At 35.6% G+C, this 26,379-nt stretch overlaps 1 protein-coding gene across 1 annotated transcript in view; it reads left to right on the top strand.

The window, feature by feature from the left end:
• The window catches only part of LOC109848787 (E3 ubiquitin-protein ligase KEG), a 33,740-nt gene continuing 9,483 nt past the window's right edge, over positions 2,123–26,379 (top strand). The window contains 11 exon segments of the mRNA XM_020418460.1: positions 2,123–2,674; positions 2,677–2,978; positions 2,980–3,374; positions 5,192–5,563; positions 5,639–5,869; positions 8,527–8,652; positions 8,758–9,088; positions 9,184–9,341; positions 12,002–12,159; positions 22,556–22,677; positions 22,830–22,964. Coding sequence (XP_020274049.1) covers positions 2,461–2,674; positions 2,677–2,978; positions 2,980–3,374; positions 5,192–5,563; positions 5,639–5,869; positions 8,527–8,652; positions 8,758–9,088; positions 9,184–9,341; positions 12,002–12,159; positions 22,556–22,677; positions 22,830–22,964 — 2,544 coding nt within the window. The 5' untranslated portion in view covers positions 2,123–2,460.

Raw genomic sequence — 26,379 nt, 5'->3', positions numbered from 1 at the left:
TGGCCGGGGAGGCAATTGGGATTGCTATCGTCACCCTTTCTCCCGGTGTATGTGAAAAAGAGAAAGTGACTAACCTTTTTTTCTTTTCGGTCATAGGTTGGTCCAAAGAACTAGACTATACAAAAGTAAGTAAAACATGGGTGTGGCTTTTACTAACATGGTGTAAATTAGGACCAACACGGCATAAACTAGAACTACCATGATCTATGTTAGAACCAACATGAACCCAGATAGAACTAACATGATTTCTGTTAGAACTAACATGGGTGCAGCTAGAACTAACATGATATAAATTAGAATTAGCATAGCATACATTAGAACTAACATGGTGTAAACTAAAACTAACATGGTGTAAATTAGAACTAACCTGGTGTAAATTAGAACTAACATGGCATAAGCTAGAATTAATATGACATAAATTAAAACTAGAATGAACCAAAGTAAGTAAAACATGGAACTTACACACAGTAGTGTCATGCAACCTGGGACATATGTGACCCCTATCTTCTTCTTGCCCTCCAAAGCAACTCTAATGCCCTTGGTAATTTCTGAATAAAAGAATTGGGCCCAGGCAACTCCTTTGACCCTCTCAATGCTATCCAGGTACCTGAGTACAGGTTTAGGGATACCTTTCCCGCTTCTAGAGCATCATATCATGGAACATTGGTACAAAATTTGCAATAGAACAAAGTATTGAATATCCTGCTTTTCTATAGATTCCACGAGCCTTTTCCAGTTGCCCTTCAAGGTATCTTTGATGGGTGATTGTTGCTTTTTTAACTTCTTCCCCTCTTCAATTTTAAAAAGATTAGCGAAGTATTCCATTCAGATTCTATTTCTTGAGTCCCGATTGATATTTATGAGTTCCCCATGAATTGTGAAATAAGTATGGTTATGGACCCATTGTAAATCAAATTCAACATTTTTTACTCCCCCAGTTTTTGAATCAGGGATAGAAAATGTGTCATTAGCACTATCGTAATAGCCCAGTAGCAGTTCAAGTGTGGGTCGATCAGGCGCAGGAGCCCCAAATAATATATAGTGCTCAAATATAGATCCGCAGTATGCGTCCCTATGCCACTGACATATCTTCGGGGCAATACGCTTCATGAATTCCCAATAAGCCTTGATATTTGTGGTTAGCCTTATTGATTCGACCGCATCAGTATTAGCAAATTTTTTCCTGTGAAAAAAATTCGAATTTGCAAGTTCAATTAGACCTAACGTGGCATAAGTTAGACCTAATACTAACGGGCATCTAGAACTAACATGGACTCAAACTAGAACTAACATGGAGTGTAGTAAACCCTAATATTGTTTAAGATGAACTGAAATTAGTGAAAATTAGGTCGAGTCCCCAAATCCTGGATAACATAGCACTTACTACTTTTTTGGGGAGGGTTCGTTGGTACGGCCAACACTTGCCGTTCTTCTTTTCCGGTCTCGCCATTGTACTGCCTGCCTTTGCATTTCCATAAGGGTTTGAGTGGCTTCCTCCGCGCTGCCAAGCCCAGATGAACCGCGATGAACGACTTCATAGTCGTTAACGAATTCTGCTTTCCTAGACGATATTTTTCTGACGAAAACCCAAGGACTGTTGAAATCCGACCAGAAAATTGAAATTTCAAGAGTTTCGGTGGCTCCTCAGCGGTGGAAGAGAGGGGGAAGAGGAAGATGGTACTTGAATAGGGAGGGGGCGCAATAAGCGACTTCAGTCCCATCAAATGGGCAAGTTCGTAACTTTCACTGGGTTTTTTTTGAAAAACGGTACTTTAGGGTCTCGTCACAAATACTGTGTGTTTTTGGGGCTTATCCACATGAGGCAGAATACAATGGGCCTGTTCACATGAATTTTCTGCTTTTGGGGCCTGAACATATTTTTCCCTTCTTTTTAACGTTAATGTATTTACCTATGATATTTAAATACATTAAAATATTTTTCTACTCGATTTTACAGTAAATGCCACTTTAGCGGAAGAGTCGTGAAAAAAATTAAGTCATTGGAGAGCAATTTAGCCGGTGTAAGAAACATAACCCCAGGGGTTGTTTTGTAATTCGCCCGAGCAAAATGCACTAACTAATAAGAGGAGAGAGAAAATTGATATCTAGAGAGAGCTGCAGTCATAGAGGCCGGGAGAAAAGGTGGGCGAGGGGAGACGGGGCATGGGAAAGGTAAAAAGAAAAGAAAGGCGAGGGAGAGAAGTCGTAGACAGCTAGCTGCTGATTTCTCGTTTCGTCCCCTTCTACTTCTAAAACATAATTATTTCTCTTTCGTAGAATCGAAACGAGCAAGGGCATCCATCATCAGCTGAGATCTATCTGGTCTCTTCCGAATCAAAAAGCCCCAATTTTTCTTCTTCTTCTTCTTCTTTTGGGTTCTTCCTCTTACAGCAGCAGCGAGGAATTGATTCCAGTTGTGGGTGAGATTGATTGATCCGTCGAGCGAGAAGAAGATCCAGCATGAAGGTGCCTTGCTGCTCAGTTTGCCACACGAGGTACGACGAGAATGAGAGGATCCCTTTGCTGCTCGACTGCGGCCACGGATTCTGCAAGGCCTGCCTGACCCGCATGTTCTCGTCGTCGCGACACCACCCTCCCTGTCCCGCTGCCGCCATCCCACGTTGTGGCAACAGCGTACGCGCCCTCCGCAAGAACTTCCCCATACTCTCCCTCCTCTCCTCTCCCCTTCTTCCCCTTCCTTTGAATGCGACTTCACTGACGGGGCGAGGACGACGATGAAGACGGCGGTGGCGCGAGGAGAGGAGGAGGAGGATGACGAATTTGTTGGACGAAGGCGCTTCGCCCCGGCTATCCGTCGACGAAGATGCTCCCAGCTCAGCAGCAGCGGGCAGCGGCAGCTGCAGCAAATGGCGGGGAGGACGATTACTTTGGCTGCAGCAGCAGCTCCAGGAGCAGGCATCGCAGGAGCAGGCTGCCCCGGCCCTCTGTGTCTGCAGCTGCTGCTCCCCCATAGATCTCGGGTCCCACAATGATCTGAAGCTGCTGAGGCAGCTCGGCGAGGGGGGGAAGAGGTCTGGCAGGAGACCTGGTCGGCCGTGCTGTCTTCCTCGTCTTCATCATCTGCCCCCTCTTCCAGTGGGGGTGGAAGCGGGAGTGGCAGTGGCGGGGGCAAGTGCAAAGCATCAGGTTGCAGTGAAAAGGTGTGCCGTCACCGGAGACATGGACGTGGTAGCGGTGCAGGGGAAGCTTGAGAATCTGCGACGGGCTTCAATGTGGTGCAGGAACGTCTGTACGTTCCACGGGGCTATTAGGATGGAGGATCACCTGTGCCTCATTATGGATAGATATAACAGCTCCATTCAGGCTGAGATGCGGCAGAACAAAGGTCGACTTACTCTGGAGCAAATACTCAGGTTTCTTCTTCTTCTTCTTCTTTCATTTCCTTATAACTACGAAAACAGTACGCGCGCACGCGCCTCCTCCGAGTAGTATTAACCATGCTTTGCCCCTTTTAACTTTGCTCGTCTATTACTGATGTTAGTTTTTGTGTTAGCGTGAGGTTTTTTTTGGTTAATAGGGCATTTTTTGTGTAATTAGCTGACTTGTTTTTGTACATCATATTGTTTATGGTACTTCTGACATCCATTTTATGTCTAGTTTGATGCTTAAAAAAATTTATTTCTTTTGAACTTCATTGACTTTAGAGGAGTGACTTTTTCATATAAATGACTCATCATTTAACTAAAATGACAACTTCTTTGTTGGAAACCCTTCAAGAAGTAACCAAATTTGTGAATGCTTGCTTTCCTTGCTTGTGTGTGTGTGTGTGTGTGTTTTATTGGGATGATTCCCTCTCTCACCCCTCCCTCTCCTTACCTCCCCTCTTTTCTGCCCCCACCCCCCAAAAAAAAAAAAAAAAAAAAAAAAAAAAAACAGTTCTGTTCCCTCAAGATGTATGGTTTATCGACTACCTTTTTCATGCTGTTCTATGATTTGCAGTATAATCTTCTTGCTGATTCAGATTTGTGAAGAAACAACTAATTCTGAATGACACACTTCTGATGTAGTTCTAGATGTCAATTAGAATATCACCTGCACATAGAGCCATCTAGTTGACTAGCTACAGAACTATCATAGTTCACCTTGAAGAAGAGAACTTGTGGATGTCCCCAAAGGGAGTGTATTTAATTGCTTCATGGACAAAGAGCAAATCAATTACAAGTGAAGGTTAGAAATGGTTATAATCACATTCATTAGCACATATCTTGTTATCAACCTTTGTAGCTGAAGAGAATCTTCAATATCGACTCAGGTCTGTGTACGTTACAGTTTAATCGACTACCTTTTTCATGCTGTTCTATGATTTGCAGTATAATCTTCTTGCTGATTCAGATTTGTGAAGAAACAACTAATTCTGAATGACACACTTCTGATGTAGTTCTAGATGTCAATTAGAATATCACCTGCACATAGAGCCATCTAGTTGACTAGCTACAGAACTATCATAGTTCACCTTGAAGAAGAGAACTTGTGGATGTCCCCAAAGGGAGTGTATTTAATTGCTTCATGGACAAAGAGCAAATCAATTACAAGTGAAGGTTAGAAATGGTTATAATCACATTCATTAGCACATATCTTGTTATCAACCTTTGTAGCTGAAGAGAATCTTCCATATCGACTCAGGTTTGTGTACGTTACAGTTTAATGTCATATCCCAAGCAAATTGACATGTAAGCACTTAATGATACCTAGTTTAGGGGTCTTTGGAAAACTAAGAAATGAGATAAAGCCAATATTCACTCACCATAATGACATACCGGTTGATCCCCTTCGTTTTTCTTTAGAGAAATATCATTTTCAAAAGCAAATGTGGGATTATCTCCACCTCATGGAGAAGCACGAGCAAAGTTGACTTGTGTATCCATCTGAATAAGTAAATTCTGCATAGGAGGGAGAACCTTTAATAATCCCTGCGTAGAAATCTTAAATTGAGGTCTATGAGAAAGCTTCCAGAGCCTATATTAATGTTGCAGAAGATTATTGCTAAAGGCTACAAAAGAGCCATTATAGATATGGTCTGAGCCTATGTTAATATTACAGAACTTTTAGGTCATAAGTCCATATTGTTAGTTATTAGAACAAGGTCAATTTAATGGATTACTTACTACTATTTCGTATTAACTTAATGGCGGTGAACTTTAGACTGATACATCTGATATTGTGGTTGCAGATATGGGGCAGATATTGCTCGTGGGGTTGCGGAACTTCATGCTGCAGGTGTTGTATGCATGAATCTAAAACCATCTAATCTCCTTCTTGATGCAAACTGCCGTGCGGTGGTTTCTGATTATGGGCTCCTGGAGATTCTCAAGAAACCTTCATGTCGAAGAGCTAGATCTGTTCCTGAGGAAGGCTCTTCAAGGATGCATTCATGCATGGATTGTACATTGTTAAGTCCACATTATACTGCTCCAGAGGCATGGGAACCAATAAAAAAGTCTTTGAATCTATTTTGGGATGATGCAATTGGTAGTATATCTGAGGAGTCAGATGCTTGGAGTTTTGGATGTACTCTTGTGGAAATGTGTACTGGTTCCATTCCGTATGTGGCCTAATAAGCACCTTTTCTCAGCTTTTTACTATGAATGCTCTTGTAATAATATGAACGTGTGTGCAGATGGGCAGGGTTAAGCTCAGAGGAAATATACCGAGCTGTTGTAAAGGCTCGGAGTTTGCCCCCACAGTATGCAAGCGTGGTAGGTGTTGGAATACCTAGGGAGTTGTGGAAGATGATTGGGGAATGTCTGCAGTTCAAGGCATCGAGAAGACCAACTTTTCATGCAATGCTAGGAATATTTCTTCGCCATTTGCAAGGGATACCTCGGAGTGCACCTGCAAGCCCTGATAAGTAAATACATATGTCCTATATGTTCAAAGTATACATCCTATTTAGTATGCATCTGCAAAGAATTTGTATACTGTTTCTAGTTTCTTATCCTAATTTAAAAGAATTAACTGTATGAACAAGGAAAACCCAGTAATTTAGGTTTCTGAAAAAATACAAGGCATTGTGAATGAAAGCCTTTTTGTACATATAAATTTGGTGCTTGTCTTTTTTCAAAAAAAAAAAAAAAAAAATCCCTAAGATCTTTTGGTTCTTGTTCCTGCGGCTTAGTTCTTGTTCACAAGAGTCTTTTTTGCATTTTATTTACTTGAGATGTAGTGGAGCTTTTGTAAATGTCTTTCTCTTGACATGGAGCACATATGTGCTGCCGTTATTAACTTATTGTTATTCTGGCTTAGTTTTCCCTTCATCAGTGGCGTGGAGTAAGTGTTTCCTTCTCAATACCAATTGCATACCTTTTCACAGAACTCCGCTGGTGGTGGCTTTAACATTAAATGCTAATGTTTAGTTAACTTCTAGCTGAAATTGTACTCTTGGTAAAGGACAAATGAAAAACAAAAATCTAGGAAGATATGCTTACTAACTATACACCAGCTTTAGGGGAAAAAAGTCAAGAATGGTGAAAAGAAGACAAGCTTCTGGCTTACTGTATTAAAAGTTATATTAAAAGAGTTAACATGTTAGGCTGTATGGACGAGTAATGGAGCCTATAAGAGATTTCACAATTTTGATGGAAGAAAACATGGATGAAGGTACGTAATTTAGGGTCAGTTTGGTGTTGCTTTTTTGAGGGTGCTTCTGCTTATTTTTTGGGAAACAATTAATAATGATGTTTGCTAAATTTTTTTGGATGCTTATTGAATTGCTTCTACATTTAAGGGGTACTTTTAGAAGCAAACCTTAGGATGCTGTTAAAAGCAACTTCTGCTTTTTTTTAGTTTATATTTATATAGCATATATGGCCGCAACAATCTTTAGGCGCAGTTTTGCCAAACATCTAAACTGCTTTTAGAAGCAACGTTTGATATATGATTAACAAACAACTATTTCAGTAACTTATATAAGTTGCTTCTATAAGCTACTTATATAAACAACTATTTATAAGCTCCAGCAGTACCAAACTTGCCCTTAGTCTTGAGTTCTATAGATTAACAGTTTTGGGAATAAGGTTTAGCTCACATCTACTTTGTGTGGGATAGAAATAGTTTGGATTTGGAGAGAACTCTTATCTTATATTTATAGAAAGTAGAAAATGAGAGAGGAGAAAAAAAATGATGCAGAACATGCTTGAGAACGTGTGATTAGAGTACAATTGGACCATTTTTTTAATTTCCACTAGGATGTTTTGTCTTTTTTTGTTTAAAATAAATCATCATGGTGGTTCATTCTACTGCTATTAGTGAATCAGCCCATTTTAGAAAATGTCCGATTGAAAATGGACATCTACAGGAAATGGAAAAAAGTAAAAGAAAAAACACATAATTTTTCTTTACCATCTCAATGGACTAACAACAATGACAAGTTCCCATATTTCAAGCTTAGAATTGGAAAAATGATGCCTACCATCTTAGGGACTACAACAATAGCAGGTGGTTTGGTCATTACAATTTCTTGGCTCTTCAAAAGCCTTGATTACTATACCAAAATAGAAGTTTAATATTAGATTTCTTGGCTAGAGAGCCTAAGTCTCTAAGGGCTTGTTGATAACATTTGAAAGTTGTTTACCAGATAAATATCCTTTTAGGTTGTAAATGGTAGCCTGTTAAGCTTGAATGGTCACTTCCATCATAACTACATGAGTGCACCTGCCACTCAGTGAGTAGCCATCTTTTGTTATTATTACCATAATACTATGCAAGCCACTGCATCCTCATGTGATTAAGTCTCCTATCAGCCAACATTCTTCATGCTTGCTGATTTTTTGATGTCTTCAACTAACTACTAACTGCCATTGCTTGGCTTCTTCCATCACTGCAATCAATCTGTATATCTCTTTCAAAATTTAACAAACCATATTCCTTTAAGATGTATGATTTCTTAATATTGATATAATTTGGGGTTTTTTATAACCTGGATAATTTGGTACCAGTTGTTTATACTGGAATAAGCTGTCTCCCTTCCCCTCTTCAGGGGAGGGGGGGGGGGGGCATCTTCAATATTTGAGAATATGTGCCTTTTTTTAAAGCATAGTCTGACCACTTCCACCATAACTACATCAGTGCACCTGCCACTCTGTGAATAGCCATCTTTTGTTATTATTACCATAATACCATGCAAGCCACTGCATCCTCATGTCATTATGTCTCCTACCAGCCAACGTTCTTCACGCTTGCTGATTTTTTGATGTCTCCAACTAACTACTAACTGCCTTTGGTTGGCTCCTTCCATCACTGCAATCAATTCGTATATCTCTTTCGAAATTTAATAAACCATATTCCTTTAAGATGTATGATTCCTTAATAATGATATAATTCAGGGTTTTTAATAACCTGGATAATGGGGGACCAGTTGTTTATACCACATTAGCTTGTTGGCCCCCCGGGAGGCTTCAATATTTGAGAATATGTGCCTTTTTTTAAAGCTTAGTCTGATTTAATTTGCTGATCCTCCCTCCTGATATTTAAATGTCTGAAAAAGTTGTGTTCTTTTGTACAATACAGTGACTTTACGTATGTTCCTTCAACAAATGCACCAGAACCATCCCCAACATCTGTCTTGGAAGTTTATCCTGAAAATCCAAGTGTTCTGCACCAACTTGTATCTGCAGGAGATGTAAGGGGTGTCAGGTATGGGTAAATTTGAAGAATCTCAATTTCCCCTTTTGAAGATGCTGGTATTGCACTTTCTTATGTCCTTGTCTGATCTTTATTTCCTTGTTTTCTTGTATTTAGGGACCTTCTTGTGAAAGTAGGAAGAAGCAGCAGTTCAGTTTATTCACTCTTAGAAGCACAGGATGCGGATGGCCATACAGCTCTGCATTTAGCATGCAGGAGGGGCTCTGTAAAACTTGTTGAAACTATTTTGGAGTACAAGGAGGCTGATGTGAATATTTTAGACAAAGATGGTCAACCCCCAATTGTGTTTGCTTTAAATGCTGGTTCTCCAGAGTGCGTTCATGCTCTCATCAATAGGTCTGCTGATGTTAGTTCTAGGCTGAGACAAGGCTGTAGCCCATCTATTGCTCATTATTGTGCTTTACATGGCCAGCCTGAATGCATGCGTGTGAGTTGCCATATATACGTTTCCTTTTTGTGATTGTTTCTCCCTCTTATTGCTATCATCTGTAGTTTTCTTATGGCTGTTCTGAGTGATTACAGGAGCTATTACTGGCAGGGGCTGATCCTAATGCAGTAGATGATGAAGGTGAATCTGTACTGCATAGAGCAGTTGCAAAGAAATTCAATGAATGTGCTATTATCATATTGGAAAGTGGAGGCTGCAGATCAATGGGGATTCTGAATGCCCAAAGAAAAACGTAAGGACCTTTGCTGCGTTTTTTTATGGGAAATAGTTTCTTTGATCCTCGAGGCAAGCAATATAGTATTTGTTTCACTCTTTTTCAAAGTCCTCAATAAGTAGGAAGCACGACTGTTCTCCTTCCCTCCCTCCCACAAAAAGATCAATAGTGGAATAAGGTGCCCGACCGCATCTGAGCTACTTTTAATCAGGGGCAATAATCTATCTACAGTTATTAGCAATAAATTACTTACAAATGATTATTCAACAAGTTGCCATATTTATTCTTGCTAAATGTTTATTTGAGTTTCTCAAGCACTAAAAATGAGTGTAATGTAGATATGCTGGGAACTTGCGTACTTATCAGAAGAGTATCGATCCTAAAATATGCAAGGGGTATTCTCTGAGCGTCCGAAATGTTTCTCAAGTCTTAATAATGTTATGTAGTATCAGAAACCAATTTTTTTTGGACATTAGTAGAGTGTCTTGTAAATAATTGGAAGACATCATGATTCATGTAAATGCTCACCATTTGATTATCTGCAAAGCAAAAAATGCATGTGGAAAAGCAGTTCTCTTCATTACTAAGAGTTAGTACTTGGTTTATCTGTGCACTTTTCTCTATATTTATGATCTGAAGTTCGCTCATTGTCATATGTGCAAGATTAAATAGTTAAGCTCGGCCTCAACTGTTATTAAGGCATGACATGTCCTGATTTGGCTTGATTCATGCTCGAACAAACTTAGCTTTCCCGGTTGGATTTTAGATTTAGAAGCTAAAGGCTGAGGAAAAAGCAGGTAAAGGGGTAAAGGGATTTCTCTCTCTCTCTCTCTCTCTCTCTCTTTCTCTCTCTCTCGTCATGGTGGGTGTTTGGCGTTTTGGGACTTTAATTTTTTTCTTTTTGCCTTTTTCTTGATAGAGAAGGAGGCTGCAGCTCGTCAATACAGCTTCGGTTTTGGTTTTTTGTTTCTCTGATTATGTTTGAATGAAAAATGAGGGGCATTTTAGATATTAGTCGCTCAAATCTTCAGTCATTGATATTAGTCCCTCAAATCATTAAAATTGTTTATCAGACCCTCAAATCCTCTAGGTCTTACAAATTGCTCCCTCTGGTTATCTCACATTAGTTCTGAGGGGAATATTCTCTCAAATCTAATGGTTTGAGGAGATGTTCCAGTTTTACCTCTTGTTAAGGTTCTCAACTCATTTCTTAATTGGTATAAACCTTAAAATAAAATTCAAGCCCATTGAACTTATCATCACCAACAATTAGAGAACAATTCCAATCCATTTGTGAGCTTTCCGAAGATTGTATTCCCCCTAAAATCTATATATCTTATAGCTAACCTGTAATTTGATAATTGGGAGTCCTGGGTTACTAGTTTACCAACCATGATTTGAAATTTTAGCTTTAAAAAACCTAAAAATTGACGAATTTGAAAAACCTCATAGAATCTGAGAAACTAATCAGCAATTTCAAAGAATTGAGGGACTAATATGGAATTACGGAAGAGGGACTAACATCTGAAAAATCTAGATACAAGAAAAGTCGGATAGCAAATCTCTTGCTAATTTTTTCTCAAAATTTTCATAAATTTTGTTCATGCTTGCCTTGAAAGTCACAACTCTTTATATAGAGTTGTGAACCTATCTCTAATACATTTTCAAAATTCAAAACTAGAATTTAAAATTCAAATCATGACCTAATCCTACGACAATTCAAAATCCAAAATAACTCTATCCTAAAGAATGTAGATAACTCAATCTAATCAAATATCATATGTAAATCCTAAAAGATAAAGTCAACTTTGAGTTAAGAACTATATCTACTTTTATCCGCAACAAATATATTTTGTCCTGCAAAATATTGGGAGTTGTTTTGGTTTCTTGCAAGTGTTCCCTCTCTCTCCCCTGCTTTAATACGCTGTTTTTATTTACTTTTTGACCCCCTAACCCAAAAAAAATTCTGGCCCCGCCACTGCTCGCATGTTCCACTTGTTTGCAGTACCAGTTTGTAATGGAGGCGGGAGGCCATTATCATTAGAATTACATGCTGAAATCTTTTCTATGTCAGAAGGAAACTGTGTCGTCAGTGACGAATGTTTTAAATGAAAACAAGCATTGTATAATTGAGTACATGTCTGTATAAATATATGCATATTTTGAAGGAGTGTCCAAGAAGTGTTGGTGTATGGGTACGGGTACGACAAGTGTTGGGTACGGGTTCGGCTTCATATGAGAAGTACCAGGTGACATAGGTTGTCATTCTCCTTGTTGACAATCTGCCTTGATGTTACACTGTTTTATTCAGCACAAGCACTCTTTTGTGAATAACATTCTCACCAGCTATAGGAATCAGACAATAGCTGTATATTTTCTGCTATCATTTGCTTAATAAGCAATCTTATATCACATTATCTGCATATATTGGGCTAAGGACATCAATGATTTATCCTTGACATCCTTGTTACTGAACTAGTTGGACACAACACTTCCTGCATACTTTTCATATTAACCCAATAAATTTGTTGTATACTTTTTGTCTCTAAGACTCTGATACTTCTGGTTGCTCCTGAGATAGATGCCTGCATATGGATCTACATTATAGTGTACATGTTTCATTTACAGTGTTTGATGCTTTTGTCTTCTGGTTCTAAAACCTTTTCCTTGATGTGCAGGCCACTGCACTTGTGCATTGAATCATGGAATGTGGCTATTGTAAAAAGATGGGTGGAGGTTGCATCACAAAAAGAGATATACGAAGCAATTGACATACCAAGTCCTACTGGAACAGCATTGTGTATGGCTGCTGCTCTAAAGCAGGACCATGAAATTGGTAACTTACAATGTTAAATCCTTCACTTAAAGAATATAATATGCCAATTTATTTTCTGCATTTTGTACTTACAGATTGCTCAGTTAATAAATATTCTTATTCTTTTTTCTGGTCCTTCATATCATTTTTGTGTCATTCTTTTTTTGATTACCGAGTTATGAGAAACAGTAAGGGGGAGTTGGTGTAGAGGATTTAAAAAGGACGAGGTGGAAGTTTGAAGGATTTCAAAGTTTAAAGTTAGCAAGACAGGTGGCTAAAATGACAGAAATCATATTATATATAAGCTGATCTTTAGCACACTTCAATAGTAATGGTCAATAGGCATCCTAATGGTTCTCGAATTCATCTTTTTACTCTCATCTTATTATTGTTTCTATTGAAATAATAATATTATTTCTAAACAAATAATATTACTTTAGTAAAGTAATATTGCACTTCATTAAAATAATAGTTAGGCAATTAATTAAAATGAAATTATTTATAATCAAAGTAGCTTGACATAGTAATACTATTTTCATTAGAACACTATCGTTATCAATAAAATGATATTAGCTTTAATTAAAAAATTATTTCAGCAAAATAAAAAATTACTATTGTAAAAATAATATTTTCAATAAAGTATCAGTTATCATTTAAGTGAAATAGTTTATTTATTATATAAAACATATTACTTGCTAAAAGATCCTATTAACAAAATAATAAGATAATAAAGCAATATATTATGTATTAATACTAGATCATATTTTTTGTTGTAACAAGTTAATATATATTAATTTATATTACAACATAGAGTACTGATATACGAGGGTGGATGTATGTCGCAAGTTAGGGGCGCAATTGCACACCTTTTAAAGCCTTCTATAACTACAATTTGCCCCTTGTAGTTTTAAAAATTTTTGCACTACAGCCTGAATTTTCGAGCAACTTGCTTTTTACATTTACCAATTAGTAGCCCATTTTCATTAAACCCATTAGAAATTAGTAGCCCATTATCATTTAGGTATGTAGACACTGGACGTTCGCGCCTCTTAAGAAAATCTTTCTGGATCCGCCATTGTTGATATATTAGTAAAAGAGTACTTTTTTTTATAAAATTAATTTTTAATTAAGCAAAGTTGTTAGCATAAATAATGATAAGAATATATTTTTTCCAATAAGATTAATATTATTTTATAGAGGTATCATGTTAATAATATTGTATTTAAAAAAAGTTCTACAGCAAAGTAATATTTTTAAGAAAAAGTATGTTTAGAATAATGAGACTATAATAGATTCTTATTATTTTTCTGAGCTAAAATTAAAATTCCTGCATTAAGTCATATATTTACTAATAAATCTTACAAAAGAAGATATTTTATTTGGTAAAACATTATTGTTTACAGTTAAAACTAATATTGCATTAAAAAATATGATCTATAATAAATTATGTTTTAAAATATATTATATTCTTTGTTAAATATTTATAAAATAATTCTAAGAAAATTACCTTTGAATAAAACACTACATTTTAACAAAGTTATATTATTTTACTTAAGTAATTAAAGTGTTTTTAGTAAAAGTTTATTCATTAATATTTTTTTAAGAATATGTATTGTAATAATAATTATATTATATGCTAGTAATATCATTTATTTTTTTTATAAAATATAAACATTTTCTTAGTTAATAACATAGTCACATGTATGTCACTCACTCGCAAACCCATGTGTATTTGAGCATCATAATGGAAGTCAGAGCTGCTTTAAAATACATGGGATTTTTTGGAAATTGCCATGATTCTGAAATCAAGTTCGTGTTCTAAAATCTATATAACTAGATGGCTCTCTATGTGACAACCGTATAATATCTTTCTTACGCATCTATGCTAGTTTCTGTTTTGGGAGAACATCAATCTTTTTATAGCACTAAAAAAAACTGTATGTTGCAGGGAGATTCAAGGATAGTAGGCAATGCATTTTTGAGTTGCATTCACATAGAACTGCTCTTTGTAAAATGATTATCTGAAGCATATTTGTTTATTCTGTAAAGAGTTGTGTTTTCATGAGATGTGGAAGTTGTCCACTTTATCTTGGATGACTTCTATTGTGGTGGTGTTCTATTACCTCGGAGAATGTTTAATATGCTTAAGAGTCCTGAATTTATGTGTGTGCCCCACACTCAATGGTTTCTTGCATACCAAATGGACAAGCCAATTTGAGCAACATGTGTTTTTCGTTTATGTTCTGATCGTTTGACGCAGGACAAGGAATCTAGATTATAATAAGTTCATGAGTGCAAGCAAATACGCATAAATAAATGGGACCTGTGGATGAGAAGAGAGAGGAGAAGATGGAGTTTATGTTAGCTTATTGTTGGTGATTGGTGTACGAAACAGAGAAGAGGGGAAAGAATGATGGGTTTTTGAGGGGGCTCTGGTAATAAGATAGGGGTTTTTTGTTTCTGTGTTGTATTTTCTCAAAGAGAACACTCCACTTTATATACTGGCAAAACTCATCATTGCCACCCCCTCAAATAACCGCCTTTGAGAGATATTCTCTCAACAAACCCCATTTCCCACGATTCTCTCAACTGCGAATGGTTGATTTGGTCACACAAGACCAAGTCAAAGTAACATCTCCCACTTGACCAAATTAACCAAGTGATATGATTCCCACCATTTGTAAGATCCATATTTCTACTTACCATTACTCCTAATTTTCGTAGAAAACAACTTTTATTTCATTATTTATGAAAATTTAGACTTATTTATTTCTAAGTCTCATCAAACTTATATGTTTGATAAAAAATTCTGTTGGTATTCCTTTTGTCAAAAGATCAACAATCATATCTGTAGTAGAGATATAAAAGTCACTTTAACTTGTCCATTTTCTATAATATCTCGAATATAGTAATACTAGATCTCAATGTGTTTTTCCTTGGAGCTATTCGCGCTACTATTGATTAAGCTAATTGCTGCTTGATTATCACAATAAATATAAATAGTGTCCTTTTAACAAATTAAGATCTAGATCAATTAAAAACCGTCTTATCCAGACAGCATGTGTAGTTGTCATACTGCAAACTATATATTCAGTTTCTTGTGTATATTTAGCAACAGACCTTTGTTTCTTGTTACTCCAAGAAACAGCTCCTCCAAAGATGAATAAGTGTCCTGAAGTAGACTTTTCATCATCTTTATCACCTTTGAAATCAACATCAGAATAATCGAGAAGATCAAGCGAATCGGCTTGATAAACGAATCTATTAGACAATGTATCTATGATATACTTTATAATCCTTTTAACAACTTCCCAATGTGCTGTCTTGGATTACTTTGATATCGACTAACTAGACTTACAACATAAGCTATATCAAGTCTGGTGCACAACATTGTATATATCAAGTTTTCAATTGCTTGAGCATAAGGAACACCTAATGGCTTTTGCCCTTCTTCAGGACTTTGGTTTTTACATAATCTCTTTCCCATGACTAACGGAGTTGGCGTCGGATTGAAATTCTCCATTCCAAATCTTTTAAGAACTGATCTTAAGTATTTTTCTTGGTTTAAACTTAGCATTCTAGACTTTTTATCTCGAATTATTTGAATTCCAAGAATATATGATGCATCTCCAATATCTTTCATCTTAAACTTTTCGCTGAGATCTGTCTTGATTTTATTCAATATTTCTATATTATTTTTAGCAAGCAATATATCATCTACATATAAGGATAATATAGTAAATTTGCTCTCATTTTTCAAGATATATACACAATTATCTAATTTATTTTGAATAAAACCAAGTTTAGTGACTACATCATAAAATTTGAGATATCATTGTCTAGAAGACTGTTTTAAACCGTATAGTGATTTTATTAATTTGTAAATTTTATGTTCTTGTCTTTTCACCTGAAAACCTTCAGGTTGTATATATATCGCTTCCTTTAAATCTCTGTTAAGGAATGCAGTTTTGACATCCATTTGGAATAACTTCAAATCAAGATATACAACAATAGCCAAAATAATTCGAACGGATTCAAATTTAGCTACAGGAGAATACGTCTCCTGAAAATCTATTCCCACATTCTGGTTGTAATCCTTGGCAACTAATCGTGCTTTGAATTTATCGATAGATCCATCAACACGATGTTCTGTTCTTTATTTCAGCAACACCATTCTGTTGTGGTGTATACGACATTGTTATATACCTTTTAATTCCACGCTGAATACAATAGCTCTCAAATTCTTTAGAGTTATATTCCCCACCTCTATCGGTTTTTAAAATTTTAATTTTCATTCCAAGTTGGTTCTCAACTTCTGTCTTATCTCTTAAAGCAGTCAAGAGCTTCTAATTTTCTAGATATAAGATAGACATGTACAAACTTAGAATAATCATCTATAAAAGTAATCAAGAGCTTCTAATTTTCTAGATATAAGATAGACATGTACAAACTTAGAATAATCATCTATAAAAGTAATAAAATATTCTTTATTACTATGAGTTTTGATAGACATGTACAAACTTAGAATAATCATCTATAAAAGTAATAAAATATTCTTTATTACTATGAGTTTTAACACTTAGGGGACCACAAATATCCGAGTATCAATGCTAAAAGTTCATTGACTCTTTGTCTGCCAATAAAAGGCTTTCTAGTCATTTTACCAGTTAAACAATGTTTACATGGTGGTAATTGAACATTAGATAGTGCAGGAAGTAAGTTTATTTTGATAATTTCTTTTATTTTTAAAATACTAGTATGTCCTAGTCTAGAATGCAATTCAGACTCAGAAATATAACAGGAGAAATAGCTCAAATTTGAAATTTTATTATCAGAATTATTACAAACTAGTGGAAGAATGCATAATTCATGTTCGGACATATATTTTCCCATAGAATACACATTATTATTATTTCCTATAGAAACCCAGTTATTATAGAACCTAACTTCCAGTCGTTTCTTCATCAAACTAGGAACAGAGAACAGATTACACCGAATTCCTGGTGCATAAAACACATCTTTAAGGATAAAAATACTGTCCCCAAAATCCAATCTATACGAACCAATACCTTCTACATCGAGATAGGTATTATTTCCATATAGATTTTTTGTTCTCCTTTCTTCAGCTCGGTGAATTTTGTGGCTTCATTCTTATCCTGTGGGATGTCTGGTCGTACCGAAGTTGATCCATCAACTGCTGATATCTGTCATCACAACGTTGCATTCCGTCACACCGATGAATTCTCTTTTGCTAGTACCTCCTTGTTCTGGATGCTTATAACCTCTCTTATTCTCTTGTTTTTCACCTTGTAGGCAAGTGGGCTTGAAATGTCTGAATTTTTCACAATTGTAGCAAGCTTCGCGGGGTACTTTTTTCCTCTTGAACTGCTACGATTTCGGTCCTCGCGGTTGTGGTTTACTAGGACCAGGATTTTTATAGCTTCCAGGATTATGTTTCTGGCGGACATAATTCAGCTCTTGCTGCACCATTTTCAGTTTTGATTCTTTCCTATTGACTATTAAGTCATGTTCTATTGTTAGGTGCATAGAAAGATCAATGACATATTTAATGACAACGTTTATTCTTAATGTGGTGACATCCACAGTAAGGGAAGGGGGAGACTATTTAAAATGGTTGTCACTTGCATTCTTTTCGGGATTTCGGTCCGACAGTGAATAAGTCCTCAGCCATGATAATCATCTTGTTAATATGCTCTACAATATTATCTCCCTCTTGCATACATCAAGAATTATACTTATGCTATGCAAGAGGAGTTGAATGTTAACTTTAGAGACGGTGTCGTATTTTTCTTTTATAGTATTCCATATGTCTATATAAGTCCTATAAGTTTCAAAAAATTTGATTAAGTTATTACTTATTTTTTATGAACATGAGCATTGGGTTTTTTGCTTTTTATCTTTTGACTTCCACTGTTCAAACCGTTTCTTTTCTTCATGTGTAGATATATCAGTAAGGGTTGAAGCATTGATTTCGATTACATCATCGATATTATCATGAATAAGATCATATCTTATTTTTTTTATGCTACATATCATAATTACTGTCATTAAATTTGTTAACTTTTTCTAGTTCTGATAGAACAAGTTTACAAGCTAGGGAACTAAAACTATTTTTTCAATTAAAAATATTGTATAAGATTGATGTATAGACAGATATATTAAAAAAATAGAATAAGGTTAAAAAAATAAATTAATTTGAAGAACCTGATTGCGAAGAACTGATTAGGTCTAAGTGAAAGAAGTCGACTCCGGTTCGTGCAAGCTCTTCGCCGAGTGGAGATGATCGGAGAACTAACTGTCTAATCTGACTTGAAGATGATTTGATCGAGTGTGGTTCTGCTCTGGATTGATTTGATTGGACCGAGATCTGAGTGAGGTTTGGTTGTGATCAAGTTTCTTCATTGTCAGCAACCTGGTCAAGCTCTCTGACTTAGAACCATAGATGAAGATTTCTAACCTCTCTAGCTCTCTAGCTTTTCCCTCTCTAGCTTTTTCTCTCTCTCTAAAGAAGCATAAGTTTTCTCTCTTTGTCTCTCTCTCTCCCTGGATTGGGAGTCCCCGGTCAAAGAGAAGAAAAAAAAACAAAAAGACAATGGTGCAGATCGGAATGGGGCTCGAAGACAAGGGAACAAGGATTTAAATATTAAAAAATAGAAGGATAAGGGAACAACATCACATGGGTTGTTTGGAAGACTGCAGTCAAGCTTTCTCTTACGGGTAAAAAAAAAAGGGAACTTGCTTTTAACTGGCTCTGATACCAGTGTACGAAACAGAGAAGAGGGGAAAATGATGGGTTTTTGAGGGGGCTTCGGTAATAGGATATGAGTTTTTTGTTTATGTGTTATATTTTCTCAAAGAGAACACTCCACTTTATATAGAGGCAAAACCCATCATCTCCACCCCTCAAATGACTGCCTCTGAGGGATATTCTCTCAACAAACCCCACTTCCCACGATTCTATCAACTGAGAATGGTTGATTTGGTCACACCTCACACAAGACCAAGTCATAAGTAACATTTGCTTGACAGCACAAACAGGGGAGGCGGCAACAATTGAGAGGGAAAATAGGAAAGTTAGAGTGATAATTTGTTTGTATCAAACCAAAGAAGCAAATCCCAAGCAATGCAAACTATTGTAATTATCAAAATCATTCGATTCTACGCAAATATGAAATTTAGAAGTGTTACATGATTCTAATATGCATAGAAGTTAAATACAAAATATTGAAGTAGTACTATAGAAATAGAATCCAAAGACACAAATCAACTTGATGACTCTAAACTAAATATCTACCTTTCTTTAATGCTCTCTAAAATAAGTCTTGAAGGTAAGGTGATCCTATCAACCTTCTATTTGACTTAGAGACCTACTGGTTACTACACGTGTGCACCGTACTCCTTTTTCTTACCATGGATCGTGATGTTGATTTATGTGTGATTAGAAGAGTACATATTAGGGTTTGAGGTTATGAAGATTTTCTTGGTGACGATTAATCGTCATGAAGGTTCTACTTTGAAGAGAGAACTTGCTTCTCCTTCCTCCCTCCCTCCCCCAAAAAAAAAAAAAAGAAAAAAGAAAAAAAAAAACACCACCACCACCACACCATCATAAATGTGCATTGCATGTGAAGTGTATCTTCATTTGTTGGAGATTGAACTCTCCTTATGTTTGGTTTGATATCTGTTCTTTCTCCCACCACTTATACAACTTCATCACCTCTAAAATAAGAAGCTAGGGGTTTTGAAGATGGTGCATGTAGAAGTTCTTCTCAAGGTTGAAACGATTTTATATTTAACGAATATTTAAAATAAGGATGAAATGCTTTCCTATTGATAATGCAAAATGCCAAACAATGTAACACTGTTTAGATTCAGTGTTTTATCATTTATATAAATGTTGTGAAAAAACTTATATAGAGTTTTGAAAATTGTGTTGCAAGTATACAACAATGTCATAGTATTTACAAGTGCGATCTACAAGGAAGGGGTTTTCTCTTTTTTAAAATGAAAATTTCTTTTAAGAAAGTTGATTGAAAAGAGCTTTTACAAAGTAGGTTGAAAATGGGTTTTTGGGGATTGTTTCTTCAAAAAAAGAAAAGAAAATGAAAACAAGAAACAAGGAGAGAATAGAGAAACAAATATAAAGAAAACAAGGGGAGAAAAGAAAAAGGGAAAGGAAAAATAAATGCAAGACTAGAGAACATGAAAACAAAGAGAAAGAGGGAAAGCAAAAGAGAGGAGAAGGACTAGAATTAATTGCACGAATTAAAGAGAATAGAAAATAAAAGGTAAGATAACAAACTAAAATGAAATTGAGAACAAGAAAGTTGAAGAGAAGAAATAAGAGTATTAAACTAGGCAATGCTATCGATAGCGTCGCGTAGCGATGAGGTATCACTAAGACTATTTGGGGCTATTGCGGTAAAATAACGGCAAAAAACACAAAATCAAATAGCGGTCTAATTTAAATATGTGTAAATATTAAAAAAAGATTAAAGAAAAATCTAGAAAATCAAAAAGTGTATATTTCATGATTTAAAGAGATCCTAAACATGAAATAGACATGTAATTGTCACATAATACCAAAGACTACTAGAGGAAAAGTCAAAAGTCATCGTCTTCGAGAAGATGAGCTGAGTGGTAAGAGGACTGCCCTAGGAGGAGCTCACGGTGATTGAGGTGAGAGGAAGTGCTAGGTTAGGTGTCAGAGTCTATGAGAGGCGACGGGAGCACGCTGAAAATTACAGGTGGTAGTGGAATGTAGTGGTTAAAGGTTGAGTTTAATTTAAAAAAAATAAACTCCAAACCAATTTTAAATAGCAGGCAAAAAGCGGATTTTGCACATAATCGCCTGCTATTTACCGTTAGGACGCGCTATTGGTCGTTTTTGCGAACGGAAAGCGCATATTCCGCATAATGTCATCGCTATTGGGCGATAGCGTAGCATTGGGCGATAGCGTAGCTGGAAGAGATCACTAACGCTATTAGCGTCGCTATTGCCGGGCTATTTACCGCTATTTATAACAGTGAAACTAGGTAATTATGATTAATTCCACTACACAATTTATTATTAGATTTAGAAAATAATCTTTTTTCATTTTATATTTCTAGAATTAAGAAGCATAAAATATCAATCTATCTACAAAAAGAGTAGCTTATCACATTATATTCTAAAAGTAAGCCTAGAATTAATGAATAGAAATGATCAAATTAAAAAGCAATTCTAGAATAATAAAAGAAGCATAGACCATCAATCTATTTAAAGAAAATATAACCTTTCAATTTTATGTTATTCTACCAACTGCTAATTAATTGATTATTCTAGCATGAACAATTAAAGCATAAAAGGGAGCAATTTTAAATCTAATAAATAAATTATACTAGCTTAATCTAATCCTAAGTAGCCTAAGAAATTAAGCTACTCATATTAATTCCTAAATTATTACCAAATAAAGAAAACATGAATAAAAGCAAAAAAAATAAAACTAATTAAGAAAAAGCAGAACTAGCTAAAGCATGAAAGTAAATCTACCCAAATCATCATTTAAAAAGAATTAAAAGGAAATAAAAAATAAAAACACACATTGAGAGGGGTTCGCCCCTCCTGTGGATTTAAAAATTCTTCAAGTCTTCATCATCAAAATATAGAAGAAGAATTTTGAGAGGGGGGAAATTATTATTTTTATTGCAAAAACTAATTTTTTTACAAAATCTGAAAGGCCACAAAAGAGTAGTACTTCTTTCTAAAAATGGGATTACAAAATTTCACACCTCTCACCCTCACGCCCATACCCTATTTATAAGCTACAATAATCACTTACAACCATTAGATGAAACTTGCTCTCCAAGAATTAAATTTCAACCATTGAGATAATTCTCTTTCTTGCTCTCCAAGCCTTGAGATATGGGCTTGTTGGCTTCATTTCAACCATATTAAAGTCTCTGACTCTGTCATTTCTCCAAATTGATCCAAATTGAAAGTATTGATAAGCATTGAGGTATAGCTTTGTACCCTAACAGCACCGATCACAATGACATAAACAATGATTAGCTCCACACTTGAATGCTCAATAGATCTTTTTACACGTCGTTGCACTACCTATGTAGTGTACGACACTCGGCTATAACTTTTCATTTGATATGTAGTGTACGACACTCAATAGTCTTAGCGTGAATCCATTTGATGGGTGATGTGTTTTCTAGATTGAGTTAACCATGTACATTTGACTATTTTTGAGCAATTTGTTGCCTGTGAGATAACAATACAGACAATAATTTCTAGCCAATATTTTGGATAGTCAACTTCCTTTTCTCATCCAGTCAACTTATTTTATTAAATGTAAAATATTGTGCACATCTTTTTTATTAATTTATCTTGCTTGACATTCTTCAACAGAGGGGCGAGAATTGGTAAGAATATTGCTTGCTGCTGGCGCAGATCCTACAGCTCAAGATGAACCATACTGCCGAACAGCATTGCATACAGCAGCAATGGTTAATGATGCAGAGTTGATGAAGGTAATTGCACACCCTTCCCTAACCTATTGAAATATTTCTGACTTATATATCTTGACCCAAAAGCTAGTTATAGACTAGAAATTATGTAGATTCTCTTGCTTTCTTCTGGGTTCAATTTATATATTATGATTCTGATGTATTTTCTTGAGCAGATTATTCTTGAAGCCGGAGTGGATGTTGATATAAGAAATGCTCAAAATGCAACTCCACTTCATGTTGCATTAAATAGAGGAGCAAATTTATGTGTTCCTTTGCTTTTATCTGCGGGAGCAAACTGTAATTTGCAGGTAATTTGTCATTTGTACATTGTGTTTGTCTATATTATTTGATAACAAATGTTTTTGTTTCCTGAGAGCACTGATCATGATTGTGTATAATTTTTTTCATACACTATAGCATGCTCAAATGTCCACGTAAATAGTGTAAACTTGTACATTATATGGAAAAAAGTAGATGCTCTTCCTATCATGATAGCATTTTTAGAGGATATTATGATAATCTTTTATAAACATGAGGTTCCCTTTAGTTCATGAGGATTCTACTTTAGTGGTCTTTCCATTCTGTCCACGTCATAACATGTAGTATTGACAAGCTTCGGTAATTCATTTTTTAATCTACCTACAATGTCTCGTCTTAGGTTTATCTTACCCTTGTTTTATATTTGTTTTTTCAGGTAAAGAGTATCATAACAATACATTAGGATACTAGTTATGTGAGGGGCTCTTAACCTTGTACTTTGCGAAATCAGAACAAATTGCATTTTGAAAATTTATCTATTTCGGATTTTAGGCAATATCTAGTTATCTACTCTTTCCTCTGAAATTTGAAAACTTTCAATCCAACAATGCACATAACTTCAATATCTGACCTAAAGCCTCTTGAAGAGTTCTTTGTTAACCCCAGATTTTGCATTGTGATAGTAGAGGAACTTAGAGATTGGAGCTTCATTTTATATGGACCCATAAGAGAAACACTTAACGTGCTGTCAATGTTTACAAAAGAGGAAGTGCACGAAGAAGCATTATACCCCTTTATAAAGCAAGGTGTACGTTTTGTTGGGGTTGGAGAGGCGCATAAATGGACTCGGGTAATCTACTTGGCCACATGACTCAAAAAGATTAAATCTTTTTGAGTCATGGGTCTAAACATATTAACTATATATCCATCCCTCTTTTCAATGTGAGACTAAATCCTACTTTATTCCTTTTTCTAAACCAAACCCTTACTTAACAGGATGGGTGCGAGACATTCCGTAACAAATCTTCACCTCGGCATGGATCCAAACGATTCCAACTAGAGCATAGTACCAACTGTTTGGCTAATAAAGATAGTGTCTCAACTTATCACTTTGTGAATGAGCAGAGTGATACCAGAGGCAAATGTGACAGCATGTGTACCCAAGGGAGCCCTAACTGTGCTGGATTAAGTTACACTAAGCCAAATGTAACACCATGTTTGCTTCATCATAAGCTCTAACTCATGCAATAGAATCTTCAGACATACAGAGCATTAAACAAAGGCCGAACAAACCATAACTCTAATACCAAATTGTTGGTGTTACAAAACGGAGATGAACTAAGCTAATCAACTTGGGCTCTATTGACTCAGTATGTTTCATCCTTTTCATTCATGAGTCTGAGCATATTAACTATATATTTATCTTATTGTCTTTCCTGAGGCTAAATCCTACTCTATGCGTTTTTCTAAACCAAGCCCACATTTAAAGGAATGGATGTGAGACACTCTTTAATAAATCTCCATCTTGGAATAGATCCAATAAAGTCCAACTAGAGCGTAGTATTATAACTGAATGACTAATGGAGATAATGTCTTTACTTAATTCTTTGCAAATGAATAGAGTAATACCGGAGGCAAAAGTGACCAAAAGGAGTCCTAATCGTGCTAGATCAAATTACACTATGCCAAATACAATGTCACTCGCACTCCACCTTGAGCTCTAACCCATGCAATAGAACCTTGAAACAAACATAGCATCCAACAAACACCCTTCAAACCATGCCTCTAATACCAATTTGTTGCGGTTAGAAAGGCCCATCATTGGAGATGAACGAGGCTAATTGACTTGGGCTCAATTAATTCAAAAGGATTCATTCTTTTTCATTCATGAGTCCAATCACATTTAACCATATAAATCATATTTAACCATATATATGCACCTTATTGTTTCCAAGGGGGATTAATTCACACCCGATGCCTTCTTCTAAGAAAAAACCACATTTAACCGAATAGATGGAGACACTCCTCAACACGCTTCAAGGCGTAAAGCGTAAGTCTCATAAGTCAAATAATATTTCAATTTCAGAATTTACGAATATTATTAGTGTACAATATATAGTGGTGTACCACTTCATAAATTGATAGGTTCAAGCACTGGACAATAAATAAGAATGAAACAGGTTAATTGTATACACAATTAATCATAAATAGATGCAGACATATAGCTTATATATAGATACATGGACAAAATGAAGACATATGGCCTCAAGTTACAATTTCTTGTTAAATACAATCATAGAAGAGAGATTTGCTGTTCCTAGAGATGAATATAAAATACATTCAGACGAACAAATAAACAAGGAATCTGAATTCAGTATTATTGGGAAAAAATTGAATTGGAAGCATAGTACAAGAGATGTTTGTGTGGAGCACACGAATGAGCAGACCCGTGACATTATTAGATAAGATAATTGCTTTGGCGTTTTGCATTTAATTCAAAAAAATATAGTCTGATGTTGGTACAAAGAAAATGAGAGTAAAGGCATTTTCTTTTTTTATTATAAAGATCCTTTTTTAACCTCTTTTCTCTATCTTGAAGTGTGCACTTTCCAAAAGAAGCACTTCTTGGGGCATGAAGTCCCACATTTGTTATGTTTCAAATGATGAGTTGTATGCTTCTAGAGACAAATAGCTCTTCTTCTATGCATTGAGGTGATTACCCACGAAAATGTTTTGAGGCGTCAAGGCGTGCCTCGAAATGCCCCTTAAAAAGCTTCTTTAAATACTGCCTCTAGAACATATTTGAATGCAATATTATATCTCTCAACCCTCACCATAACATCAATGATTTGGTGCAGAATTGTCAAAATTGAACTGGGAAAAAGGTTGATGTTATTGTTTGCTAGAAATATTAGCAGATGGCATAAGCTAAACATAAGGATGAGTGTACTTCTCAAGTTGTCACTCATAATTCAGAAGCAAACTATGAATATTATGATGGAGAGACATTCAAGCTTAATATAAATGCAAGATGCAAATGAATCACGAATTACCTCAAGAGTATCGGCAAGACTTCTGATTTTCTTTATGTAGTCGACCATATTTGTTAAATCCGAATTTAAGTATTATTGGAGAGTAAGGATACAAAAAGCTACTGTAAAGCCGATTGAAGTGAATAGATCAGAGAGTTTTTTATCAACTTGAACCTAGAACCATTCTATTAAAAAAAGAAAGGAACCACATAACAGTGAGTTGACCTGTTGATGTCAGACCAAACATCTGGATTCAGCTTAAAGTCATAAAAAATGATGATGATCATTTTCGATGTAAGGTAATTCAATGAATAAGAAAAAGAGCTACCTAACCTAGCGAATAACAAAGCGCCAGAACAAATTGGGTTTACCATGAGAGGTATTTGTCATCTTCAAGTTTCATGAATATTATCTAAAACAGATGTTTTGAAGT

This window comes from Asparagus officinalis, chromosome 7, assembly GCF_001876935.1.
Source record: "Asparagus officinalis chromosome 7, Aspof.V1, whole genome shotgun sequence".
Lineage (NCBI taxonomy): Eukaryota > Viridiplantae > Streptophyta > Magnoliopsida > Asparagales > Asparagaceae > Asparagus > Asparagus officinalis.
This window is presented reverse-complemented; position numbering and strand designations above follow the sequence as displayed.